Genomic DNA, 25,364 nt, shown 5'->3' on the forward strand with positions numbered 1-25,364 from the left:
GACTTCCTCTGGAAGTTTGGCATTGGACTAAGAGAGCTCTGCCATTTTAAGTAAGGTTCAAGAGGTGGGTTGAAAGTTAAATGTGGCATTGCCTTTCTCATCTTCCTTGCAGATCTTTTTTTTTTAATTTTTTTATTTTATTTGTGAACATACTGTACAGAGGAGTTACAATTACATGGGCAGGATAATGCGTACATTTCTCACCAAGCATTGCAGCCTCCTCCTTTGTTTACCCTTCACATCCCTTCCCAGCCTCCCCCCTCCTCCCCAATCCCAATCCTTCTCCTTCCCCCCCTTCCTCCCCCCCCCCCTGCACCGACATTGTAAAGCTCGTTTTGGACATGACAACTTGTACTTCTCATTGTTGCAACAGGTCCAACTGTATCCTTAAACAACTGGTTTTTCCCCATCTCCTCCACAAGTTATACTGACATCAAATATAGTGAAAGCAGGGGTTATACTGTGGGGGAGCGACATACAAAGCAACAAAGAGATAATCTTATAAATTCCTTGCAGATCTTTTCACCCAGGTACTTAATAGTCAAATCATTAGCAAAATATCTATTATTATAAAATATAGCAATATAAAATATCCCACTTATTGCTAGGGTTTTTGTTCATATTTGGAGTTGCAGTAATTACAAAGAAAAAGGAGTAAGGGCAAGGTCTTGGTTGCTTATGCCTGTAATCCTAGTTACTTGTAAAGATCACACTTCAAGGCTAGACCAAGCATACATTTGATAAGAGCTCTTCAACTCAGGCATGAAGATGTACCCCTATCACATCCTATCCATGATGGGAAGCCTAAGTTAGGTAGACTGTAGTCTATACATGTGCCTAGTCATGAAGCTAGGCCTTACCTTAAAAATAACCAGCTCTGGCCGAGCGCCGGTGATTCCCACCTATAATCCTAGCTACTCTGGAGGCTCAGATCTGAGGATCACAGTTCAAACCCAGGGTGGGCAGGAAAAGTCCGCAAGACTCTTATCTCCAATAAACCACTAGAAAACCAGAAGTGGTGCTGTGGCTCAAGCAGTAGAGTGCTCGCCTTGAGCTGAAGAACTGAGGGACAGTGCCCAAGCCCAGAGTTCAAGCTGCACGACCGACAAAAATAAAGAAAAAAACAATAACCAGCTCAAAAAAGGGCTGGCTCAGCTACTGCCTATCAAAAACAAGGCCCTGAGTTCTACAAAGGTTTTAAAAGTGAATCAATTCCTACCAGTTTTATTTTAAAAGGACATAAAATTGTATGTGTGTGTGTTTTATATATATATTAATTAAAGCTTAAAGATTTTTAAGGAAAAAAATGAAAATTTTGTAAAGAAAATGGTTGGAAATTCTTTGATTAAGAAACTTAGACCACACATTTTGCCCAAAGACCAACCAGAAAAAGTACCTGTTGCCATTGGAAACCATTTAGTATATTGAAGGATACTCATTTCTCCATGTGTAGTTTGAAGGTGAGCATCCATTATATTTTCTGAATAAATTTTTCTCATATTCTTTGCTAAAAGGAGCTGTTTCAGAGGGCTGGGAAGGTGGCTTAGCGGTAGAGTGCTTAAGTCCCTGGGTTCAATGCATGAGCCCCTGGGTTCAATTCATCAGAACCACATCAATAGAAAAGGCAGGAAGTGGCACTGTGGCTCAAGAGGAAGAGCACTAGCCTTGATCTGAAGAGTTCAGGGACAGTGCCCAGGCCCAGAGTTCAACCCCCACAACCAACAGTTTTCCCCCCCCGCCCCCGCCCACCCCACCGAAAGAAATCGTGATTCACCAAATTCCACTCTTCTTTCCTTCCTTTAGTTACCAGTCCTAGGGCTTGAACTGAGCTAGGAAAACTATACCACTAAGCCACATTCCTAGTCTCCTCTCTTTCTTTGTAGGCCATGGGGTTTAAGCCTGAATGCTGTCCCTGAGCTCTTTTGCTCACTATGAGCCAATCATTACTAAAACTCTCATGGACTGTCCTGCCAAGATGACTCACTTTGGACCATGGTTCTCAGACATCAGCTTCCTGAATAGCTAGGCATACTGGGAGTTTATAAGCTGCCCCCCTCACAAACTGTTTTATTGTATGTTTATTACAAATATAATTTGTAATTTATATCCTTAATGAAGTCAGTAATATACTGAAGATTTCAGTCAACTTGCCTAGAAACATTCTTCTAATAGCAGAAGTGGAACATAATGGAAACTGCATTAGCTTGCTCTCTGTAGAATATATTTTTACAAATTTCTAGCATAGATGTTGTAAATACTTGAAATACAGTACTCAGGAGGCATGAATTCGTAAGTTCTAGGTCAAGGTTGGGCTATGTACTTAAGACTCTGTCTAAAAAAAGTTCCATGAATTTTATTTAACACTTAGTAAAACATTTCAACTTATAATAACTTGAACAGTAAAAATTGTGATCATCTACAAGAGGAATCTGCTATTAATTACATTAAAATTCAACAATGTATATTTTGATTAATCTGAAGGAAAACTGTAGAAAATGACTGGCTTACATTTGGCAAGTAGTAGCTTTACGGAAATATTCAATGCATAGTATTAGCAGATACATGCTAAACCACAGATGTAAATAAATAGTTGCAGCTGGAAAGATCCAAAGCTAAGGTGTCACTCCTATGAGTCTTATCCTGGTAGGAGGGGCTTTACCACTTGCTGGTGGACTTCTTTTTGCTTAAAAGAATTAAGTATTATTCACTACAGAGAAGAGATGCATGCTCATGAACAACTCCTGGTTTTCCAGAAATAATTGGGGAAAAAAACCAGCCTGGGTACACTGAGAGCTATTTTCTTCTAAGAATTTCATGAGAAGTCTCTATTAGTAACCATCTTCCTTCATTGACCGGAAAACTGCAGCACATCTTCAGGATTAAAATTTGGTTTCCTTGTTGGTCCCATGGGGATACGAACAGAGACCATACACAGATTTACCAACAGTTGACTACTTGGTAAATGTTTACATATAAATCAGCATGGGTGATCAATTTTAAGGCAAAAAGTATAGCTTAATTTAATGACCTCTACATTATGCACACAATATTATATGTATAGCTGAAGCAAATGCATATGATAAACAAATGTCACTTTGAAATTGTGAATTAGAGTGTTTAAAACTAGTCAGTCTCTTATGGCCCTTCGGCTCTTCAGTAGGTGTCAAGGTCTGATAATGACAAATCAATAGCACACAGCAACCCATAGAATATATTAGAGATTTATTCATAGAGGAAATTCTCTTTTTCCCATAAATTTGATTCATTGTGATACTGAAGAACAGTGTTTTCTCTCGATGAACATCATATCATCAAAACTTTGGCTTCTGGATCGTGGGTGAGTAATCTGTCAGCAGAGACACCATGACAGCCTGAGATGACACACCAAAGAAAGAGAAAGAAACAAAGAAGTATTAGCATTTAATCATCATTGGGATTTAAGGAAGGAGAAGGCTAGGTTTTAGTTAAAATGTGTTTTCTCAAGGAAAAGATGAGGGGCAGTCCTAACAGGAAAGAGCCTGAGCCAGGCACATGCCTGTAATCCTAGCTACGCAGGAGGCAGAGGCTCAAGTGGGAAAGCACTTGCCTTGAGCTGAAGAGCTGAGGGACAGCACTCAGGCCCACAGTTCAAGCCCCATGACTGACAAACAAAACAGAACAACAACAAAAACTTTGCTTGGTAAATGTTTTTAATCTTAAGAGTTTGGCTTTCTAAGGGGTTGGGAAGGTGGCTCAGTGGTAGAGCACTTGCCTTGCATGCATAAGTCCCTGGGTTCGATTTCTCAGCACCACATAAGCAAAAAGAAAAAATCTGGAAGTGGTGCTGTGGCTCAAGTGGTAGAGCGCTCTCCTTGAGCTCAAGAGTTGAGGGACAGTGCCCCCAGGCCCAGAGTTCAGGCCCCACGACCAGACAAAAACAAAAAAAAACAAAAAACAAAGAGTTTGGCCTTCTGAGACCCTTCTTGTCGGTCAGACCTTGCCATAATTGTCACTCCTTAGCCATGTCTTCCCAGTTTGTCTGCTCTAAAATGCTTTACAAATCTCAGCCTCCTGAGTAGCTAGGATTACAGGCATGTGCCTGGCTCAGGCTCTTTCCTTTTCTTTAAAGTGGTAGAGCAATAGCCATGAGCTGAAGAGATAAGGGACATTGCCCAGACCCAGAGTTCAAGCCTCATGACAGACAAAAAAAGAGCCTGAGGGAGTATGCTGGTCTAAATATACAGGCAAACATCATGCTTACTTAGGCCTCATTCCAGGTCAGGGAGTTGATACCATGTGATATTATAGTAATTGCTGTGCTTGGAGTTTCTATAGTTATAATTTGGGACCCAAGTATTGGCTGTTCTTAAGAGAAATATAATCCCTTCTCTTCCAGTTCCTCATGTTTATACTGTGGTTTAGTCACTTTGCAACCTAAAAATGCTCAGGATAAATCCTATGCAAAGTAATAAGAAGAAACTACTGGTACTAATCAGAATTTTTGCTGAGTATTTGTCCTCTTAAAAAGGGTATTAATTAACTCTATAGCTAAAACCATAGTTCCTCTAGGCCACCCACCAATAACAACTTTTACTTTTGCTCCCTCCAACCTCCAGGCTTTTTTGTCGGCCATGAGGCTTGAACTCTGGGCCTGAGCAATGTCCCTGAGCTCATGGCTATTGCTCTACCACTTCAGCCACAGTGCCACTTCTGGTTTTCTGGTGGTTTATTAGAGATAAGAGTCTCACAAACTTTCCTACCTGGGCTGGCTTTGAACCTCAGATCTCAGTAGCACTTTCCCATTTCTCCTGCTTAATTGGAGATAAGAGTCTCAGAGATATTCCTGCTCAGTCTGGCTTTGAACCGGGATCCTTAGATCTCAGCCTCCTGAGTAGCTAGGATTACAGGCTTAAGTCACCGGTGTCCGGTTTAGGCAAAAATTTTTAAGCTTTTTCATGGATTCTTGGGAGCACATCTTAGGTTTTGGTTTGCTGTTCAGCTTTCAAGTAAAAAAAAATAGAAGTAGGCAGAATTGTCAGACTAAATTAAAAAATAAATACACATTGGCAGGGATTCCAGATAAACACATTTTTTAACTGCAAATGTGTTTTAAGCACTGTATCTGACATGCTTATACTAAAATGTATTCCTTGTTTACTGAATTTAATTGGATATCCTGTATTTCATCTGGAAACCTTAGCTTAGAGAAAAGTAAAATATTATGCAACTATGAGTTGCATTCACAGCTGTGATATGCAATCAATGGTCACCCAGATAGCAGTATTTTGAGGTGTTATTATAGTTCCTGAATGCCCTTGGGACACATTCATTTCACAGTAACACTGAACAGGCTGTAGAAGAAACCTGCTAGTGAAAAACAAAAATTTCAAGCTTTGTGGAGAGCAAAGAGGGTTTTGTTTTTACTTTTACACAAAGGAATCCAAAGGCCTGTGTTGCTGACAGAATGATGTGATCAATAGAGTGCTCAAACAGAGCATTGGGAAATTAGTCGGCATGGAGACCTTAACAAAATTACTCTGGTTACTGAAATTATAAACTTTGGCTTTCAAGTTGTTCTATACTTTTTGTAGGTATCTCAGAAATGGAGGTCAGATTGTATTTTTCCTTTCTTCTTCCATCCCAATTTTCAATGATGAGTGTGGGGGGAAAGTCATTATCTAATTGTAGTGTTTCTAATTGAACTATATACAGTGAAGAAAATGTTCTCTCTCTGCTGTCTATTATAGTAGCCACTAGTATTGAGCAATTAATATGGATTGTGTGGTTATATGACTTAGGAATTGACTGGGTTGTATTGAATTTAAATTGAAATATCCATATGCCTAGCAGCTTTGTGTTTGAGAGAGTAGTCATAAAGGTAAATAAGAATTATCCCTGAACAGAAAAATCTGCCACAGCAGAATTGAGCCTAAAAGCCATTCTAAATAAGCTTTGCCTACAGAAGAAAAATTCAGTCTAGATAATCTTAAGATTTCATCCTGCTTGAAAATTTTATGCAATTCTGGATTGCATAGTATGGCGAGATTGCATACAATTATTATTTCAGTGGGGAGGAGTGCAGTTGTGTAGATGGGAGGGAAGTGATGGTAGCGGAAAAACAAAAGGAGGAGGCAACAATGCTTGATAAGAGATGTACTCATTATCTTGCTCATGTAACTGTAACCCCTCTGTACAGTAGTTTCACAATAAAAAAACTTATTTAAAAATTATTATTTCTGCTTTTTAAAGATGTATAATGCATAAAAGACCTTGAACTGAGTAGATGCTAGTATAGTATGGCTGCTGCAAATTACCAAACTACCCAGCTGCTGGACAAGAGTATAACATATGTATTGTCATCTTTGCAGCAGCATGTCATGCCAACTAATAATTACAGCACTCCATCTCCTAACACACGTAGAAACACATCCTTTTCCAAGTAGCCTGCTGATAAGATTATGGACCTAAGATTAAAAGTCTTGGAACAGATCTACTTACTTTATGGTAGAGGAAACTGGGATTTACAGAGATAATGTTTATCCATGACAACACTAGTATTAAGCCAATATAGAAGTTCTCTTCAATCTCACTTCAAGCATACTTTCTACTTTAATATTTTAACATGGTTCTGTTTCTTGATATCTCTAATTTTTTTTGTGTGTTCTGGGGCTAGAACTCAGGGCTTGGGCACTGTCTCTGAGCTTCTTTGGCTCAAGGCTAGCACTCTTACCACTTTGAGCAACAGAGCCAATTCCAGTTCTGGGTGGTTCATTGGAGATAAGAGTCTCACAGATTTTCCAGCCAAGGATGGCTTCAAACTGAGATTCTCAGATCTTAGCTTCTTGGGTTTCTAGGATTACAGGCAAGAGCAGGTGCCTGGCTTTTCTAAAAAAAATTTTTTGGAATAATGGTGGGCATCAAAGAAGAACAGGGAATAGAGAAGTGGATGAAAATGGGTATGTCCTGTTAAACATTTCAATCATGTTTATGTATTAGGTGTCTAAATTTTTAAGTAAAGATGTGTAACAAGCTCTAAAAATTTGGCAGTGTAAAGAATCTCCATAACTGAGATTGTAAGGAAAAAACTTCCCCTGAATTTCTACAATCTATTTTAACAGGTTAGGTTGATTTATCTTTGCACCATATATTGCCTTCTGATGACAAGTGTAGCTTCTCGAGATGGAAGAAAATACTATATTCATTTCTGTCATCTAGGCTTTTGTTATTCAAAATGTGGTCCACAGGACACTGAATTACCTGAATGCTTATTAGAAATAGTGAATCTTGCACCTCATCTTATGTCTATTAAATCTGAATTTGCACGGACATACTTACCTATGCGATTTAAATGCACTCTGAGGCTTCAGAAGCATGGTCTAAGTGACAGGACAATTGCTACTTTAGTCAGTTAGTGTATAGAAGTGGCCAAAGATGCAGTTAAAAAAAAAAATCACTGGGCTGGTGGTGGCTCACACCTGTAATCCTAACTATGCAGGAGTCTGAGATCTGAGGATCACAGTTCAAAGCTAGCCTGGGCAGGGAAGTCCAAGAAACTGTTATCTCCAATTAATAACCAGAAAACTAGAAGTGGTGGTGTGGCTCAAGTGATAGAGTACTAGCCTTGCGCTGAAGAGTTCAGGGAGAGCGCCCATGCTCAAAGCTCAATTCCCATGACCAACCAAAATAAAAATCCTTGAGCTGGAAATGTGGCTTGGTGTTAGAGTGCTTGTCTAGCATGTGTAAAGCCTTGGGTTGGAGTTCTCAGTACCACATAAACAGGAAAGGCCGGAAGTGGTGCAGTGGCTCATGTGGTAGAGCACTACCCTTGAGCAGAGAGGCTCAGGGGCAGTGCCCAGGCCTTGAGTTTAAGCCCTAGGACCAGCCAAAAAAAAATCCTCCCTTTGACAAACTGAGGCATGATACTACAAAAGACAGTAGTGACTTGCTTTCCAGGAGATACAATGGTGTTTGAACATTTGCAGTTCATAGTATCAGATCAACAATGAAGAAACTACTTATGATAATTATGATACCATTTATAATGTATTAGGCACTGTACTAAAGTATTTACATTTATTACTTAATGTCCACAATAACTTTTTTGGTAGGTTGTGCAGCCTGAACTCTGGGCCTGGGCGCTGTCCCCCAGCTCTTTAGCTGTAGACCAGCACTCTACCACTTGAGCCTCAGCCCCACTTCTAGCTTTTTCTGCTTATGTGGTGCTGAGGAATTGAACCGAGGGCCTCACACACTCTACCACTGAGCGACCTTCCCAGCTCCACACAATAACATCTTTACTTATAGATTGAATAGTAATTAGCTAGCAGTCCTTTCCAGAGTTTAAAAGCTAAATACTTCTAGCTACTGAGTAGGCTGAGACCTGGAGCACAAGTAGTAAAGTACATGAAACTACAATAAACTACTCACAAAAGCCAGAAGTGGCACTGTGGCTCAGGTGGTAGAGCCCTTGAGTTCAAGCCACAGGACTGGCAAAAAAAAAAAAAAAAAAAGATCTAAAACTTTATTTCCAAGAAAACATTTCAGCTGTGATACATATGAGACATGGATATATATGACGAGAGCATGCAGTGGAAACCATTCTCTGGGACCCTAGATATCTTGCTCTATATGCAGGTAGAAGTATCCTGTTACAAACATGGTAGTTATAATTAAGCATCTGGTTTCAAAGGCCTTAGAAACCAAGCTGGGAGTGGCAAATGTCAGTGGTTTTCTGGCTATAAACAACATATCATAGTTTGGAGCCGTCTTCCTGCCTATATTGTGCAGGGCTGTGTAGTGTCTAAGAATGATTTACAAACCCACCCCCTTTTCTTGAAAGCTCTGGGAACTCATAAATGTATTTTAATAAATTTCTATCCATTAATCAATCCATGTAGAATGGATGCTGTTGTTTGCAAGCAGGGTGCTTGCTAGTATGTCAACTGAGATTTGATAAATCACTTAAATCTGAAAAACAATGGAGCTAATTTATGACATGTGATTTTTCAGTCTTCCAGAGGAATAGTATAAAACAGAATTAAGAAAAGTATTTCCTAGATATGTACATATCTCCTAGTGTGAAAGAAATAGTTCCATTGTCAAAACCTGTAAAAGTCACAAACATTATAGACCATGATAATGAAACTTTGCTTTGTGAAGGTTAAAATGTGTTTGTGACTTTAGAGTATCACTATCACACAATACTGTAAAATTTATGTAATCACTTAATCTTAAAAAATTACTTTAAAACCAGAATAGCAGTGATAAAGATGACTAGTGGATTTATCCGAAAGGGACTAATAACTTTTGAATATAAAACATTTCATGAATTTTCAAAATATTTTATACCTAAAACAAAATGGATTTTTCTTGCCAAATTTGAATATAGAGCTAAAACAATTATCTGGTCAAATCATAAAAAGAGAATGAAAAGAGGGAAAAAAAGAAAGGACTAGGATTTTTGAATGCCTATTTTTGTGGTCACTGAACTAGGAGCTTCTATAATTTCAAACAGATTAGAAAATAAGAGTCATATAACCTAGCAGAAAATAGCAGCAAGTTCTTAGGCCAATCAAGGGCATTAAGAATTTTGATTAAAGTTTGTGCATTTGGAAGGGGATCAATTTTATTCCATTAAAATACACTATAAATGCTAATGAGAAATAATGATCTATTATAAACTTTCTGGACAAAAATAGATGTCACGTAAATAAGTAATATAGCTAGATAATCTTGGTTGCTTATTATTTAACAAGAAGCAATCATGGCTAAGTCAGAACCACATAGAAAATTCTTTATCTTTCTATCCCTCATTGCTTGCTTACCATGATTGTCCATTTTCTGTTTTCTGCTTCTGGGAACACTAATGATCGTGGAGAATAAAACACCTCGTCATCTACTTCTTCTGGCTTTCTGGGCAAGCAGTGTAAAAATGTCCAGTCAGGGGCAGCAACTTTAGCAGTCTAAAGAGGGTAAAATCATGTGTTTGATAATTGTCTGCAACAGTCATGTATCTTCTTCAGCCAGTATGTCAAAACACACATGTCCATAATTCACAGATCAATACAAACAAAGAATAAAGAGGCAGAGTAAAGTTCAAGATACCTAAGGTAAATGTATACAGTTCTTTCAACTTGGGGAATTCCAAAGTCACTTTAAAAAATCTATTGTGGCAGTACTGGAACTTGAACTCATAGCCTTGGACTAGTGCTCAGCCATTTCCCTTTTAGCTTGACAAGTCATTAAGAAAGGAATGAAAGGAGGAAAGAGAGGAGAAAAAGAATAAGATGGTTTTCTAAATGCCTATTTTTATACTGGGCACTGAATTAGGAGCTTTTATATTTTCAAAATGATTAGAAAACAATTGTATACAACCTATACTGGTTGGCAGAAAATGAGCTAGTTCTCACTAGTGCTTGAACCACACCTGTAGTTATGGTTTTTTTTCTGGTTAATTTGAGATGAATCTCCTAGATTTTTCTGTCCAGGCAGGCTTTAAAGGATGATTGTCAGATATCAGGTTCCTTGAGTAGCTAGGATTATAGGCATGAGTCACTAACCAGTTACTTTTTAACATAAGGAAACCATCATTTCAAATTAAACTACTAGCTCAGTTTTCTGATATTCTGCCTAGTTAGATAGTACACTACAATCCTGTAACATGTGGTTGAAAGCAAGTAACCAATCATACCTCAAAACACATTTTAAAATTGCTTTAATACAATAGTATTATCTAAACTTCTCTCCAAGTGATCATTTTTGGCACTTGAAGCATACTGTGTCACAAATAAAAACAATTTTGAAAAAAAGCACAGAGGAATGAAAGAAATACATTCAATAGAATTATGAGCACAATGCCCTGGATATTTCATTCTTAATGCAAATCTAATTCCTGTAAGTTACATTTTCCTGTCCATTTCCACTATATACTTACAGATTCAAAGCTAAATTCTTTATACTTGCCTACCTCAAAATTACTGCCTTTGAACTTAAATTTTGTTTTACTTCTACCCTTGTTCCACGTTCAGAACAATAGTTTCTAAAATACCAGCAAAATGACATGAAAAAGGAGTAACATTGGTACCTGTCATGCATCAGTAAAATGACTGTTTCTCAAGCCTACTCACTCAGCACTAGAAAATCACCCAAAGTATGCATGAAATAAACCATAAGCAATTTAAAATCTCTATGAAACTACTTGCAATGTATATAACAAAGAATTATCCATAATGTATAAGGAGCACTTCAAGCCAATAATAAAAAAGGGTAAAAAACAAAATGGGAAAATATGATGCCGAGTTCAAAGCAAAAGAAATAGAAATAACCAGAAAGCATGAAAAGATGCTTAACTTCATCAGTAATGAAGGAAATGTAAATTTTATTATTTTAAGTCAGAAATTTTTAAACTTGGAATTTTTCCTGTTTATTTTGTAATATTTTTTTCTTAAGTACTTCATGTCACACTTTTTTTTGTCTGTCATGGAGCTTAAACTCTGGGCTTGGGCACTGTCTGTGCACTCTGCAGCTCAAGGCAAGTGCTTTATTGCTTGAGCACAGTGGCACTTCCAGTTTTCTATTGGTTTATTGGAGATAAAGAGTCTCACGGAGTTTCCTGCCTGGGCTGGAGAGTCCCCTGGAAAAAAGTCCTGGAGGTAGTTGCCAAAACCACCTGCACTGAGGAATCTTTAAGAAACAGAAGAAGCAAGAACTAGTCTGATAGGATTTATCCCAGTGAAGTAAAAGAAACTGCACTTATCAAAAAAACAAAAAATAGAACAAAACTAAGCTAATATCTTGAAGCATACATAGAATAAAGCATTCTGATACCTCTACAGTGGAGAGAGGGGGAAAACTCTGCAGCCTAGGTTTCAGATTCCATTGTCTAGCACAAGAAGTGTCTTTCCAAAAGGACACAGCTATATCTTTGAGAAGAGAGAAATCCCTGGAGGACAGACACAGTGAGTCCTTTTGAAACTATGAAAGGACAGCCTGCCCTTCCTAAAAGTGAATAAGTGATTAGATGGTTCTAGCCATTATAAATGGAATTAATGAACCTTCAGAGAGGTATCAATTTGTACCTTCATTGTAACCTGGTAACCTTGGAAAGCCTCGAGCCGCTTTTTCTTCTCTTCTTCTTGTCCCATGCTTATCCAAGTGTCTGTAATTAGTACATTGGCTCCATTCGCTGCTTCCAATGGATCATTTGTCATCAACAGTTTGGTACCATTCTAGCATATAGAAGCATGCTGGTTAAACAGTTTCATGAGACAGAGAAAGACAAGCCTAGCTTTCCACACAGGGAACATACATACCTCCTTGGCGTACTGCTCTGCCAGCTTGGTTATATTAGGATCCGGCTCATAACCCTGCAGGAAGAAGAATTTAACTGTTATTGAGGAAATTGAATTCCGTATGTTTTCTTATACTGCATTATTCTGTATTCAAGAATAGTTTATCTCTTCTTCCCTTTTTTAAAGATGTAGCCCAACCATGTTCAGTTGAATGGAATCTTTTTTTAATAACTAGAATTTCAGATTGTCACAGTGCCTTTCAGAATTTGAAGAGGCAGCTAATTGCTCCCGTCTTTCCTTGATTATGCCTGGCCTCTTCAGTCATAAAGACAAACATAGAATATGGTGCTTTCTAGCTCTTGGCAGGCCCTCGTTTTATTCCCCTAATAGCTTAAGAGGATTATATACATAATTGTAAAGTGTAATGTGTTTTTTGCCTGAGACTTTCCACATGCTGTTCTTTTTAAATCTGAAATGCTTTTCCTCATCCATTCCACATGGATAACATTTTTCAGGGCTATTTAAACATGGCCTCCTCAGAAAAGCCCTCTGTGATCTCTTGAGCTAAATACTAGCAGACCCCCACATACACACTTCTTTATTCTTTTCTAGGGGGCTTGCTCCAAATTTTACACAAGTACATTGTATTTTCCTAAAAAGTATATATTTGTAAGGCAAAGTGAGGTAACATAGAGCACACAGGAGACATTCATTGTTAGGATTATTTTCTTTCCTTAGTGTCTCCCATGTCCCGGCTCTAGGTGAAGGGACATTCTGGAGGGCACCACAGTCCAAACCCCACAGATAGCATCTCTTTAGCCCCCCCCCCCCCAAGCTAATCTGTACACAACAGCAAGAATTGTTTTCTTCTAAGCCTTCCATGTTTGCAACTTGTTTCTTCAGTCAAAGCTGATTAAGAGCATCAAGATTCTCTGCCCACATTCCTGGCATCTGTTTCTTCTAATTCTCAATAGCTTGCTGAAGGCAATTCTGCTGTCCCTGTACACATCTTGTTCTTTTCTGCCATCACAGTTTTCTACTCCTGAACACCTACCACTGCCTTTGTCCTCTCCTGGGTATTTTCTTTTTTGGGGAGTCCGGTCGTGGGGCCTGAACTCTGGGCCTGAGCACTGTCCCTCAGCACTTCAGCTCAAGGCAAGCGCTCTACCACTAAGCCACCTTCCCAGCCCCTCTCCTGGGTATTTTCATCAGAACATGACACCTCATTTTTTAGCTAGTCTCACTTTCAAACCCTTCATATGAAAGTCATGTCAGGTCAAACACCCTTTTCATGCTCATCTTCCTCAATCCTTCTCCTTTTCTGGAATTCTTAGCATTTAGTATGAGTTGATTTTTTAAGACTTTTCAGTGGGGAATCATAGGAAGTGTTGTGATTTGCATACCAGCTCTACTTCATGAATAATCACGAATAAAAGATATATTTCCTCTCAGTTGCTGGAGTGCTAGATGATGGCCTTCAACTGTCAGCCGCCTTGGGGTACAGCTTCAACTGCAGAGAGCCACCTCTCCCAAGGTCACATACCTTTCCAGGGTCCCATATTTAGTGAGTGATTCATGAGGATAGGGGTATAAAAACTTGATTCATTTGACTCAATTCCAGACAGCTCCAAATGGTGATAGAAGATCCAGAGTACACCATAAGTTGACCAAGACTGGTATTAGGACTGCTTCAATAGATTGCTGTAATAGTTCCCTTTCTCCCTCTGCTCACTATTGCTTCCTTCTCTTTCTTTCCATGTTGATTTGAAGGTCACACTCTCTTTGAAAGAGTTCTTGCACCTTGTGCACACTAAAACCGAAGATTCTGTTTCCCAACAAGAATATCCAGGTTGGGCTGGGAAGGTGGCTCAGTGATAGAGTGCTTGCCTTGCATGCCTGAGGCCCTGGGTTCGATTCCTCACCACCACATAAGCAAAAAGAAAAAAGCCAGAAGTGGCTCAAGTGGTAGAGTGCTAGCCTTGAGCTGAAGAGCTGAGGGACAGCGCCCAGGCCCAGAGTTCAGACCCCATGACCGGACCCAAAATATATATCCAGGTTTCTTCATTTGAAATTAAGCTTATGTATAAATGCACATGAGGTTTGTTCCCACTGCAAATTTTTTGAAACCAACTACTAAGATAGTGGTGATGATGGCTACAGACATTTTAAGCACATTCACAATGCTCAAATTGCCATGAATTTTGGAGTCTTATATAGAGGGGCTTACAGAAAGTAATTAAGAAAGGCTAGCTAACTTGGTAACTCATGTTGTGAACATCAGGAGCCTACGGCCCTAGAACTTCAGAGTTCCCTTTAAGAGAGCAGGTTCTTTACTCTCTCAGTATAATCATTCTTAGAGAAGGAATCAATAATTACTTAGAGAACCAAGAAAGATGTTTGGAAATTAGAAAAATCACCCAACCTTGCACACACTGCGCCATGACTTAGATTACAGAGAGGAATTCTTTACTCATATCTCATCTTTCAATACTAATTCATTCACTGGTCTTTACATAAATTTAAAGACGGGATGAAGGAGGTCACTAACAAACTGAACTCTGTCTGAATATTCAATTAAAACAATGTTAAAATCATTATTATCGATAGTTTATGAACAATTTTACTATCGTGGCAAAATAATTAGTTTTTAAACACGTAAGTTATTTTTCATTGAAGAATGGGAAAATGGATTGGCTATAGATTTGGAACCTTTCAGCATTTCATAAACTTACAATAAATCTCCTACCTTTATCTTGAAAGGAAACAGTTCTATTACAACTGAAGACTTACAAATTGATGGACTGACATCTGCACTATCAGACTTTCCAACAGGTTTCAAAAAACTCCTACTCTTATCCTTAACTGGGTTTTATATTCTTTATCATTTAAATGAGTCTCTGCATAAGAACAATACTGAAATTACTCTGTAATATTGGAAATTTTCCCTTTGGTGTTAATAAAACATCTTTGACATGCAATAAAATGTTTAAAGCATGTATTTCTTCAACAGAATAAAGCTTTTCCAAAAACACCTTATAGCAGAGAACAATTGTTAATGTATGCTTTATCTGTACAATCCAAAATGCAATCATAGTTTGCCTTAAAACAAGCCTTTCTTCAGATTACATTTGTAGCAAGTGTGTTCATCCTTCTCATTAAGTGACTAAAAGCTACCATCAGCAGATGTCACATCTGACCCTTCATTTCAGTACATGCTAGATGAAAGAGAATTCTCTGCTGAAAGAGTCATGTCACCAAAATTGAATGTAATAAGAGGGTTTCCAGTGTGGTTCTGCATATGCCTGCCAGTTCTTCTATGGCAGGTACTCTGGGTTGAGCACTGTGCTAAAAAAAAAATTCACAACCTTGAGCTAGGGTGTGGCTACTACAAAGCAAAACAAAAAATGTATGCCAACTCACAACCTCTGAATGTGACCTTACTTTGCAGATATAGTTAGCTAAAACGAATTAGGGTGGGACTAAATGTAATATGTTAGTCTTTATAAATAAAGAGAGGAGGGGCTGGGAAGGTAGCTCAGTGGTAGAGAGCTTGCCTTGCATGCATGAGGCCCTGGGTTCGATTCCTCAGCACCACATAAGCAAAAGAGGAAAAAAAGCCAGAAGTGGTACTGTGGCTCAAGTGGTAAGAGTGCTAGCCTTGAGCTGAAGAGCTGAGGGACAGCGCCCAGGCCCAGAGTTCAGGCCCCACGACTGGACCCAAAAAATAAAAATAAATAAATAAATAAATAAAGAGAGGAATGTTTATACATGAAGACATGAAGAGACACACATGGCCAGAGAAGGAAGATAATGAAGGTAGAGATTGGAATGATGCAGCCACAAGGGAAGTCACGAATGGAATGGAGCTGTGGCAACACCTTGATGTCAGATTTTTGTTCTCAGAATGATGATAAAGTACATTGCTGTTGTTTTAAGCAATTTGGTTTGTAAAATTTGTTATTGCTACCCTAGGAAACCATAAAAGCAAAATACATTGGCCAAAACCGAATCAGGAATAACTCTAGAGAAAAGCATATTGTATTGCTTCATTTTTTCCTGGCAAAAGAAAGCAATGATACAGATTGCTATCAGGATTCCTTCAGAGGATACTTTCAATGGCTTCTTTGCCTTTCCCTAATTTGTGGGGATTTTTAGTTTGTTTTGCCAAGCCTGGGGCTTGAATTCAGGGCCTGGGCACTGTCCTGGAGCCTCTCTGTGCTCAAGGCTAGTGCTCTACCTTTTGAGCCACAGCTCTACTTCTAGCTTTTTTGTGGTTAATAATTGGAGATAATAAGAGCCTCATGGACTTTCCTGCCCAGACTGGCTTTCAACTTTGATCCTCAGATCTCAGCCTCCTGAGGAGCTAAGATTACAGGTGCATGTCACCAGTGCCTGGCCAGTGTGTTTTTGATACTTAACACTTTCAGCTTTTTTTCAGAAGGCGCCTGCCTCTGGCTACCAGACTGATTTTCTAGTAGAAAGACACAGGGAACTTCACAACCCACTTTTCCTGCTGCCCTTCCCTAGAGACTGGTTCATAAGGATAAAAGTTCACCATTCCTCCTAGGTTAGAACACCTTTGAGGCCTAACTTACACTCAATAGCTCATTCAGGGGTGAGTAGCCAAAGCTACTTTTGGTGGGACTGGACCTGATATATATATATATATATATATATATATATATATATATATATATATATAAAACAAGGGTGACTAAATCTCACCAAATCTCTCAGGACACATAATTTTCGCACTGAAAAAGGAATTCTTGTCCCCAGAAATCTCCCAGTTCTAGGGAAAAGTCACTGTAAATGGAGCATGGAACCGCTCACTATTCCTCACTAGTCACCCATTGGTTACTTCAGAAGAAAATTCACCTGTACACAAATTCCCATTAGGGCGTCTGCTTGTGGGGAAGCTGGTCTAAGATACCAGCAAAGGTTGAAAAGGGTTGAAAAATGTATGATAAATTCAAGGATTTGAGTGTTCTTACTGGAGAAATTCAGATATTAACCCACATTGTGCAATCTATGCTCTTGGTAGTTAAAGCAGAAGGAGCAGAAGCAGGGAAAGACTTGTAGATCCCTCATATTCAGTTTAGGATGCTTTAACTTCTCAGAGCCCGAACAGGGACAGCTATCTATCAAGATAATGGTAAACATGCTCAGTCAGAGACGTTGGTGTACAATGTCTCATTGTGAAAAGCTTTCTCTTAATACAATACAAATACCAAAACTATTTTTGTCATAAACCAAGACGTTGTTTCTGAAATATCTTTTATTTTTTACTATTTTTTTTGCCAGTCCTTGTACAATGTCTCATTGTGAAAAGCTTTCTCTTAATACAATACAAATACCAAAACTATTTTTGTCATAAACCAAGACTTTGTTTCTGAAATGGCTTTTATTTTTTACTATTTTTTTTTGCCAGTCCTGGGGCTTGAACTCAGGTCCTGGGCACTGTCCCTGAGCCTCTCTGTGCTCAAGGCTAGCACTCTACCACTTGAGCCACAGCACCACTTCTGGCACTTTTTTTGAATAGCTTATTGGAGGTAAGGGTCTCACAGGGACTTTCCTACTCAAGTTGGCTTGAAACTATGATGCTCAGAACTCAGCCTCCTGAGTAGCTAGGATTACAGGCATGAACTACTATGCTAGATTGAATTGGTTTTTACTGTGTTTGTTTTTCCTTTCAAAAGACTTTTGAACCTTAGCCAAGTGTGAAATAATGGAGAACAGAATTCAGTAGTAATGGGGTACTTAGATATTTTATGGGGCTCTTTTGGACTGGTTTGTGTTTAAGTCTGTTGTGGGGTTAATTTTTACTTTTTTTTCTTACTTTGAAGAATAGGATTTATTTTCTGAATCAAAAGATGTACTTGAAGTGATGCTGTGGCTCAAGTGTTGGAGTGCTAGCCTTGAGCTAAAGAGCACAGGGACAGCACCCAGGCCTGGAGTTCAAGCCCCATGACTGACAAAATCAAAATAAAATAAACACAAGATGTACTTGAGTTAATATTAGAATGTTCAGTAATCCATTGGTTGTTTAAAATACTTTCCAGATAAGTGCTCAAAACTGTGCAAAAGCTAATGTCTAAAACCACTTTTTCTAAGAAATCATTTAAGCATTGACAATTCTAATTTACAAAAGATTTTTAATCATCATTGAAAATTTAACTAACAATAGCTTGTAAGTGCTAAATATCAGATCTCTTCCCCCCACCCCTCTCTTTTGTGGGACATAGGGCTGAAACTTGGCCTTGGAAGCTCTCCCTGCACTCTTCAGCTCAAGGCTAGCACTCTACTTTGAGGCACAGTACCACTTCTGGTTTTCTAGTGGTTTATTGCGATAAGTATCAATGACTTTCCTGCCTGGGCTGGCTTTGAACCAGGATCCTAAGATCTCAGCCTCCTGAGTAGCTAGGGTTAAAGGCCTAAGCCACTGGCACCCAGCTCAAATCTCTTTTAAAAATACATTTTTTCCTTTTAAAAGCAAAGTGCTTCTAGAGATGAGGTTTGAAACCCTGAGCTGGTATAGATGCCATCACTATGAACTTCTTATTGGATTGACATTCTACCAAATTACAGTATAAGAAAAAAATGATACCATCATTCTCTTGCATTGATGAGTTTTATGTAGTCTAGATTTCACTGCTTTCTTCAGCCTGTGTACTGGTAATGCACAAGGATGCCAGTCATCATAATGGCTCATAACAGGACATTCAAAGGGATGATTCAGACAAGCTTTTTTAACCGACTCACAGAATGAAAGGCTTCAGCCAAGACTAGTTCTTATTGTAGAGTAAGGAAATTGGGCTCTTAAGAGGCCACATAGCTATTGAATTGTAGGGCTGGTAATATAATCTCAGTCTTGGGGCCTCACCTATATTGCCATTGACTGGAATTGAGCTTTGTTTTCACTGGGTAATTGCATGTGATTTAAGTGGGGCTTTTTTCAAGGCAGAAAGTTCCCCTACCTTAGGAGTAGCTGCGTGAAGGTGCATCCCAAATTTTGCTGCACTCATCATGATGGAGTGAAGGATGTTGTTTCCATCCCCTATCCAGCTGAGGGTAAGACCTTTGAGAAAGCCGTAGTGTTCCTAAAAGGTAAGAGATAAAGAAGATTAAATTGAGGATGAAATCCACTTTTTTTTTTTTTTTTCGGAAAACGGTCTTCTTTGGGGCTGGTAATGTGGCTTGGTGGTAGAGTGCTTGCCTAGCATGAATGAAGCCCTGGATTTGATTCCCCAGTAACACATAAACAGAAAAGGCTGGAAGTGGTACTCTGGTTCCAGTAGCGTGCTCCTTGGGCAATAGAATCTCAGGGACAATGCCTATGTCCCAAGTTCAAGCCCCATGACCGGCAAAAAATAAGTGGTTGGAATCAACAAAGTACTATTTTTTGCATTGTTCAGGACAATTCAATAACATGTTACTAAATTTAATAACAATTTAACATTGTCTTATACAATTACAATAGTAAAAAGTCCTAATGAATTAAACAAATACATTATATAATTATGTGCAGACTCAGATTTTCACTCATTTCAAATCTGAATCTCTATTCTATTTACTCAACAAACAAAAACCTTCAATGTTCACACATGGTCCTTAACCTTAGATAACAAAGAACAAAGGAGACAAAATTTACTGCTATTCTAGAGGTTTCTTCCTTTGCTATAAAATATGGGAAATATGGAAGTGGCACTGTGGCTCATGTGTAGAGTGCTCGCCCTCAGCTAAAGAGCTCAGGAACAGCACCCAGGTCCAGAGTTCAAGCCCAATGACCGACAAAAAGTAAATAAAAATAAGGTCATTCTTTAATGTCATCCCCACCTAAGAAAAACAAAAAAATATGGGAAATATAATGCACCTGGAACAGTGCATTGTCTCTGAGCATCCTCTCATTTATCAAAGGCTGAGAAATATGCCCAATAATACGGTATATAAAGGATAAGCACCTGCCTCAGAATTACAGTGGCAAATATCAGGAAAACTTCTTTGTAGTGTTGGAAGTAAATGGGATCAGGTGACATTAGCCAGTGAATTTTACTTCTATTAGTAACATCTTATTTTCAAGCAATAAATAATTCTGAAGTAATTATCCATCATGTTAAAATGTGACAAAATTAGCCAAGGTATAATTCAAACCATGGTTATTAGGATTTCATGTGGCACGAGAGCTCACTTAGCACTCTTGAGGTCTTGGGTTCCAATCCTAACATTACACAATCCCAAAATGGATTTGATAAAACTGTGTACTAGGCACATGGATACCCATATTTATTTCTGTATCTATTTATTTAAAATTTTAAAAAGCAATGCTATGCAATTTGCAGATCACAGAATTACTAGATGACTAAGCTAGGATTTAAATCTGGGTTCATCTGGTGCTTGCTAGCCGTGGGGCTTGAACTCAGAGCCAGGGCACTGTCCCTCAGTTTTTTTGTTCAAGGCTAGTGCTCTACAACTTGAACCACAGCTCCACATCTAACTTTTTTGGTAGTTAATTGGAAATAAGAGTCTTAGACTCCCCAGAATGGTTTTGAACAAAGATCTCAGCCAGCTAATAACATAGTATTATAGGTGTGAGCCACAGGTATCCAGCATATGATATGCCTTTAATTAGCTGCTATTTATTCACTGAAATCTTATTATTTGTATCTCTTTTATAAAGGCATTTCATAAGATCCTGCAGGGAACTCTATGAACAGTTCATTGCACCAGACAGAAAGAATAAAATGTTTGGTGTCTATGTAGAGACACAGAAAGGAACTTTGTATCTCACACTGTTGTTTCATCTTTTCTGCATGGATCCTGTCCTTATCTCTGAACAGCTTCATTTTGAGTTCATTTCACATTTAAATGTGTGTAGCATACTCCAATGGGGAAGAAAATGGGCCTCCTCAGCCCTGTCTCCTCAGAATCATCTACTGGCACACAAATCATGATTATCATGTCAAGTGCCCAAACCATGTAGATTAGCTGTGGTACACCAAGCCAAATAATTTTTCAAAGCTACCAAGTTCATCAGTTGGGAAGACACCGATAAATGAGAGTCTTAACTCTGTATATTCAGCATGCCTTAACACTATTTTTTTTGGTCAGTCATGGGAGTGGAACCCTGGGCCTGGTAACTGCCCCTCAACTCTTCAGCTCAAGGTTAGTGCTGTACCACTTGAGCTAGTGACACAGATTTTTCTGTTTATGTGGTGGTGAGGAATTGAACTGAGGACCTCATGCATGTGAAGCAAGAACTAACTTTCCACTAATCCACCTTCCCAGCCCCAGAACTATTTTTTTTATATGTATGTTAATAGTAGAGCTTGAATTCAGGGCCAGGGTGTTCTCCATTAGATTTTTTACTTAAAGCTGTCACTCTACCACTTTAGACACACCTCTACTTCATTTTCTGGTTAATTGGAGATGAGAATCTCAGCTATTCCTGCCAGCTGTTTTCAAAACTTGATTCTCAAATCTTATATTCTGAGATACTAGCACACCGGCTTAACACTATTTTTTAAAAATCCAGTTTATGGGGGAGTTCAACAGCGAGTTTAGAAGATGCCGCCTAAAGGAAAAAGTGGCTCTGGAAAAGGGGGGAAAGAGGGTGCAACTTCTGGAAGTGACAGTGCTGATAAAAAAGCTCAGAGCCCCAAAGGTGGTGGCAATGCAGTAAAGGTCAGACACATTTTGTGTGAAAAGCATGGCAAACTCATGGAAGCCATGGAAAAGTTAAGGAAGGTCTGGAATGAGATTCAATGAAGTAGCCACCCAGTACAGTGAAGATAAAGCCAGGCAAGGGCGACTTGGGCTGGATGAGCAGAGGGTCCATGGTGGGACCCTTTCAAGAAGCAGCGTTTGCCTTGCCTGTGAGTGGGATGGATAAGACTATATTTACGGACCCACGAGTTAAGACAAAATTTGGATACCATATTATTATGGTTCAAGGGAGAAAATAAAATCATACAACTGAAAAAAAAATCCAGTTTATGAAATGATAGAAAGTGACCCCTCTTTCAATTCTTAAATAGTAATTGGTCATTTTGAATATTCAAAACAAAATCTACTGGTTTTCATTCCCAACTATAGACTTTTGATGTATGTAGGATCACACATCTCTTTCTATGCTATATGCTCTAGCATTCCCTGTTGATATGTTGTGTTAAAAATGGCACCAAAAGGGCTAGGAAGGTGGCTCAGTGGTAGAGCTCTCATCATGCATGCTTGAGGCCCTGGGTTCGATTCCTCAGCACCACATAAGCAAAAAAATAAAGCCAGAAGTGGCACTGTGGCTCAAGTGGTAGAGTGCTAGCCTTGAGCTGAAGAGCTGAGGGACAGCACCCAGGCCCCGAGTTCAGGCCCCACGACCGGACCCCCCCACCAAAAAAAGCAGTAATTGAGAATTGGTGCTGTGGGTCAAGTGGTAGAGCGCTCACCTTGAGCAGAAAAGTTCAGGGACAGTGCCCAGAGTCCAAGCCCCACGACCGAAAAAAACCAAAAAAAAAAAAAAAAGCAGTGATTGAAAGAACAGAAGATATAAGAGGTGCCAAGTGGTTTGGAAACAGGGTTGAGAACAGAAGCATCTTAAAGTTAGCTTTTTCTCTTTTTTTAATTTATTCCTTTATCCACTTTTTTTTGGGGGGGGTTGGTTCTGGGGCTTGAATTCTGGGCCTGGGCACTGTCCATCAGCTCTTCAGGTCAAGGGGAGTACTCTATCACTTGAGCCACAGCGCCACTTCTGGTTTTCTGGTGGTTAAGTGGGTGCTGTCCCTCAGCTCTTCAGCTCAAGGCTAGCACTCTATCATTTAGGCCACAGTACCATTTCCAGCTTTTTCTGTTTATGTGGTGCTGAGGAATCGAACCCAGGGCCTTATGCATTGGAGGCTAGTACTCTACCACTGAGCCACCTTCCCAGCCCTAAAGTTAGTTTTTTAAAAGTGCCTTGTTTCCCTTAGATGCACATATAGTATGCACTTATATACTATAATTTTTTAAAGGTGGATGGAGATAAATTGTAATGATGATTAAATACCATTATTTATTTAAATGGTTTCACTAATTTGTTCCTGATTAAATGTTAGGAATTATGAATTTTGTTCTTCTGTAAAGCAAGAAATATACTAACCTGGAGTGTAAGGTAATCAGCCAGGATCTGGATAGGATGATACAGGTCTGACAGTCCATTGATAATTGGAATGGATGCTTCTTTAGCCAGAGTGTCCAGATCTGATTGCTTATACACTCGAGCCAATACTGCATCTGTCATGCCAGACAACACACTACAGAAAAATAATCTTATAAATGCGTTAGAAACACATGCATGAAAGAAACGAAAACATTAAAATACATATTTAAGGGTTCATTTTCCTAACATCACATTATCTGACCTTTTCCGCTTGACTCATACCTATACTAGATATTGCAAATAAGGGAAACCATGGGACCTATGCTTCTTTGGGCCTGGCTTACTTCACTTAATATAATTTTTTCCAAACCTTTCCATTTCCTAACAAATGGGGAAATGTCATTCTTTCTGATGGAGGCATAGAATTCCATTGTGTATATATACCACATTTTCTTGATCCATTCATCTACTGAGGGGCATCTGGGTTGGTTCCATATCTTAGCTATGGTAAATAATGCTGCAATAAACATAGTTGTGCTGGTAGCTTTAGTGTGGTCTTGTTTGTAAACATTTGGGTAAATGCCCAAAAGTGGGATTGCTGGATCATAGGGGAGATCTATGTGAAGTCTTTTGAGGAACCTCCATACTGCTTTCCAAAGTGGTTGAACAAGTTTACATTCCCACCAACAATGAAGTAAGGTTCCTTTCTGTCCACATCCCCTCCAGCATCTGTTGTTGTTAGAGTTCTTGATTTTTGCTGTTCTAACTGGAGTGAGGTGATATCTCAAAAGTAGCAGGTTATAAAATTAACCCCCCAAAATCAATGGCTTTTCTATATGCCAACCATGAGAAAAGTGTGGCTGAAATTAGGAAAGCAACTCCATTTGTAATAGCCCCACAAAAAATAAAATACCTAGGAATTAACTTAACCAAAGAAGTGAAGGACCTCTATGATGAAAACTTTAAAATCTTGAAAAAGGAAATCAACACAGAACTTAAAAAATGGCAAAACCTCCCATGCTCCTGGATTGGCAAGATTAACATCGTGAAAATGGCAATACTTCCCAAGGCTATCTACAAATTCAACACGATACCTATCAAAATTCCACCCTCATTCTTCAAGGAAATAGAAGAGGCAATCCAAAAATTCATATGGAACAATAAAAGACCCCGAATAGCAAAAACACTCCTCAATGGAAAGAACACTGCTGGAGGAATATCAATACCAAATTTCAAACTCTACTATAAAGCCATAGTAATCAAAACAACTTGGTATTGGCATAAGAACAGACCTCAGGACCAATGGAATAGAATTGAAAACCCAGAAATGAACCTACAGACCTATAGCCATCTAATCTTCGATAAGGAAGCTAAAACAATAGAATGGAAGAAAGACAGCCTCTTCAGTAAATGGTGCTGGCAAAATTGGTTAACTACATGTAGAAAACTAAAGCTAGATCCTTATATATCACCCTGCACCAGAATCAACTCCAAATGGATCAAAGACCTTGAACTCAAAGCAGACACTCTGAAAACATTACAGGATGGAATAGGAGAAAAGCATGTTTTTGAATTTAGAAACAAAACCAGTTTTAAGAACATTATATATATATATTTTTTTAAAAAGGGATACTGTCAGAATCTACCAAAAAAAAAAAAAAAAAAAGATAGGATCCTATGGTAGAATAATGATCCTCAAAGATTTCCATGTCCCAATATCCAGAACTAGTGTTCATATTTACTTGGCAAAAATGAATTTTAATTAAAACGAATTTTTGAGATGAAAAGATTCTGCTGGAGTGATTATATTCTAGCCCAATATAATCTCAAGAGTTTACAACAGAGAAGCAGAGGTCCGAAAGGAAAGATACTATGATGTTGAGTTTGAAGATGAATGAAAGGGTCAGAAGCCAAAGGATGTAGATAACCTCTGGAAGCTGGAATGCTCAAGAAATCAAATCTCTGGA

General features: G+C 38.7%; 1 protein-coding gene across 1 annotated transcript in view; it reads right to left on the reverse strand.

The window, feature by feature from the left end:
* Positions 1-3,205: 3,205 nt before the first annotated feature.
* Positions 3,206-25,364, reverse strand: part of Otc (ornithine transcarbamylase) — a 60,116-nt gene continuing 37,957 nt past the window's right edge. Inside the window, exons 5-10 of the mRNA XM_070039236.1 lie at positions 23,398-23,551; positions 19,247-19,369; positions 12,291-12,344; positions 12,057-12,206; positions 9,804-9,941; positions 3,206-3,371 (exon numbers count right to left, since the gene is read on the reverse strand). Coding sequence (XP_069895337.1) covers positions 3,312-3,371; positions 9,804-9,941; positions 12,057-12,206; positions 12,291-12,344; positions 19,247-19,369; positions 23,398-23,551 — 679 coding nt within the window. The 3' untranslated portion in view covers positions 3,206-3,311. The remainder of the gene's footprint in view (positions 3,372-9,803; positions 9,942-12,056; positions 12,207-12,290; positions 12,345-19,246; positions 19,370-23,397; positions 23,552-25,364) is intronic.

This window comes from Dipodomys merriami, unplaced genomic scaffold (genome assembly GCF_024711535.1).
Source record: "Dipodomys merriami isolate MVZ:Mamm:240054 unplaced genomic scaffold, mDipMer1.0.p SCAF_3, whole genome shotgun sequence".
Classification (NCBI taxonomy): domain Eukaryota; kingdom Metazoa; phylum Chordata; class Mammalia; order Rodentia; family Heteromyidae; genus Dipodomys; species Dipodomys merriami.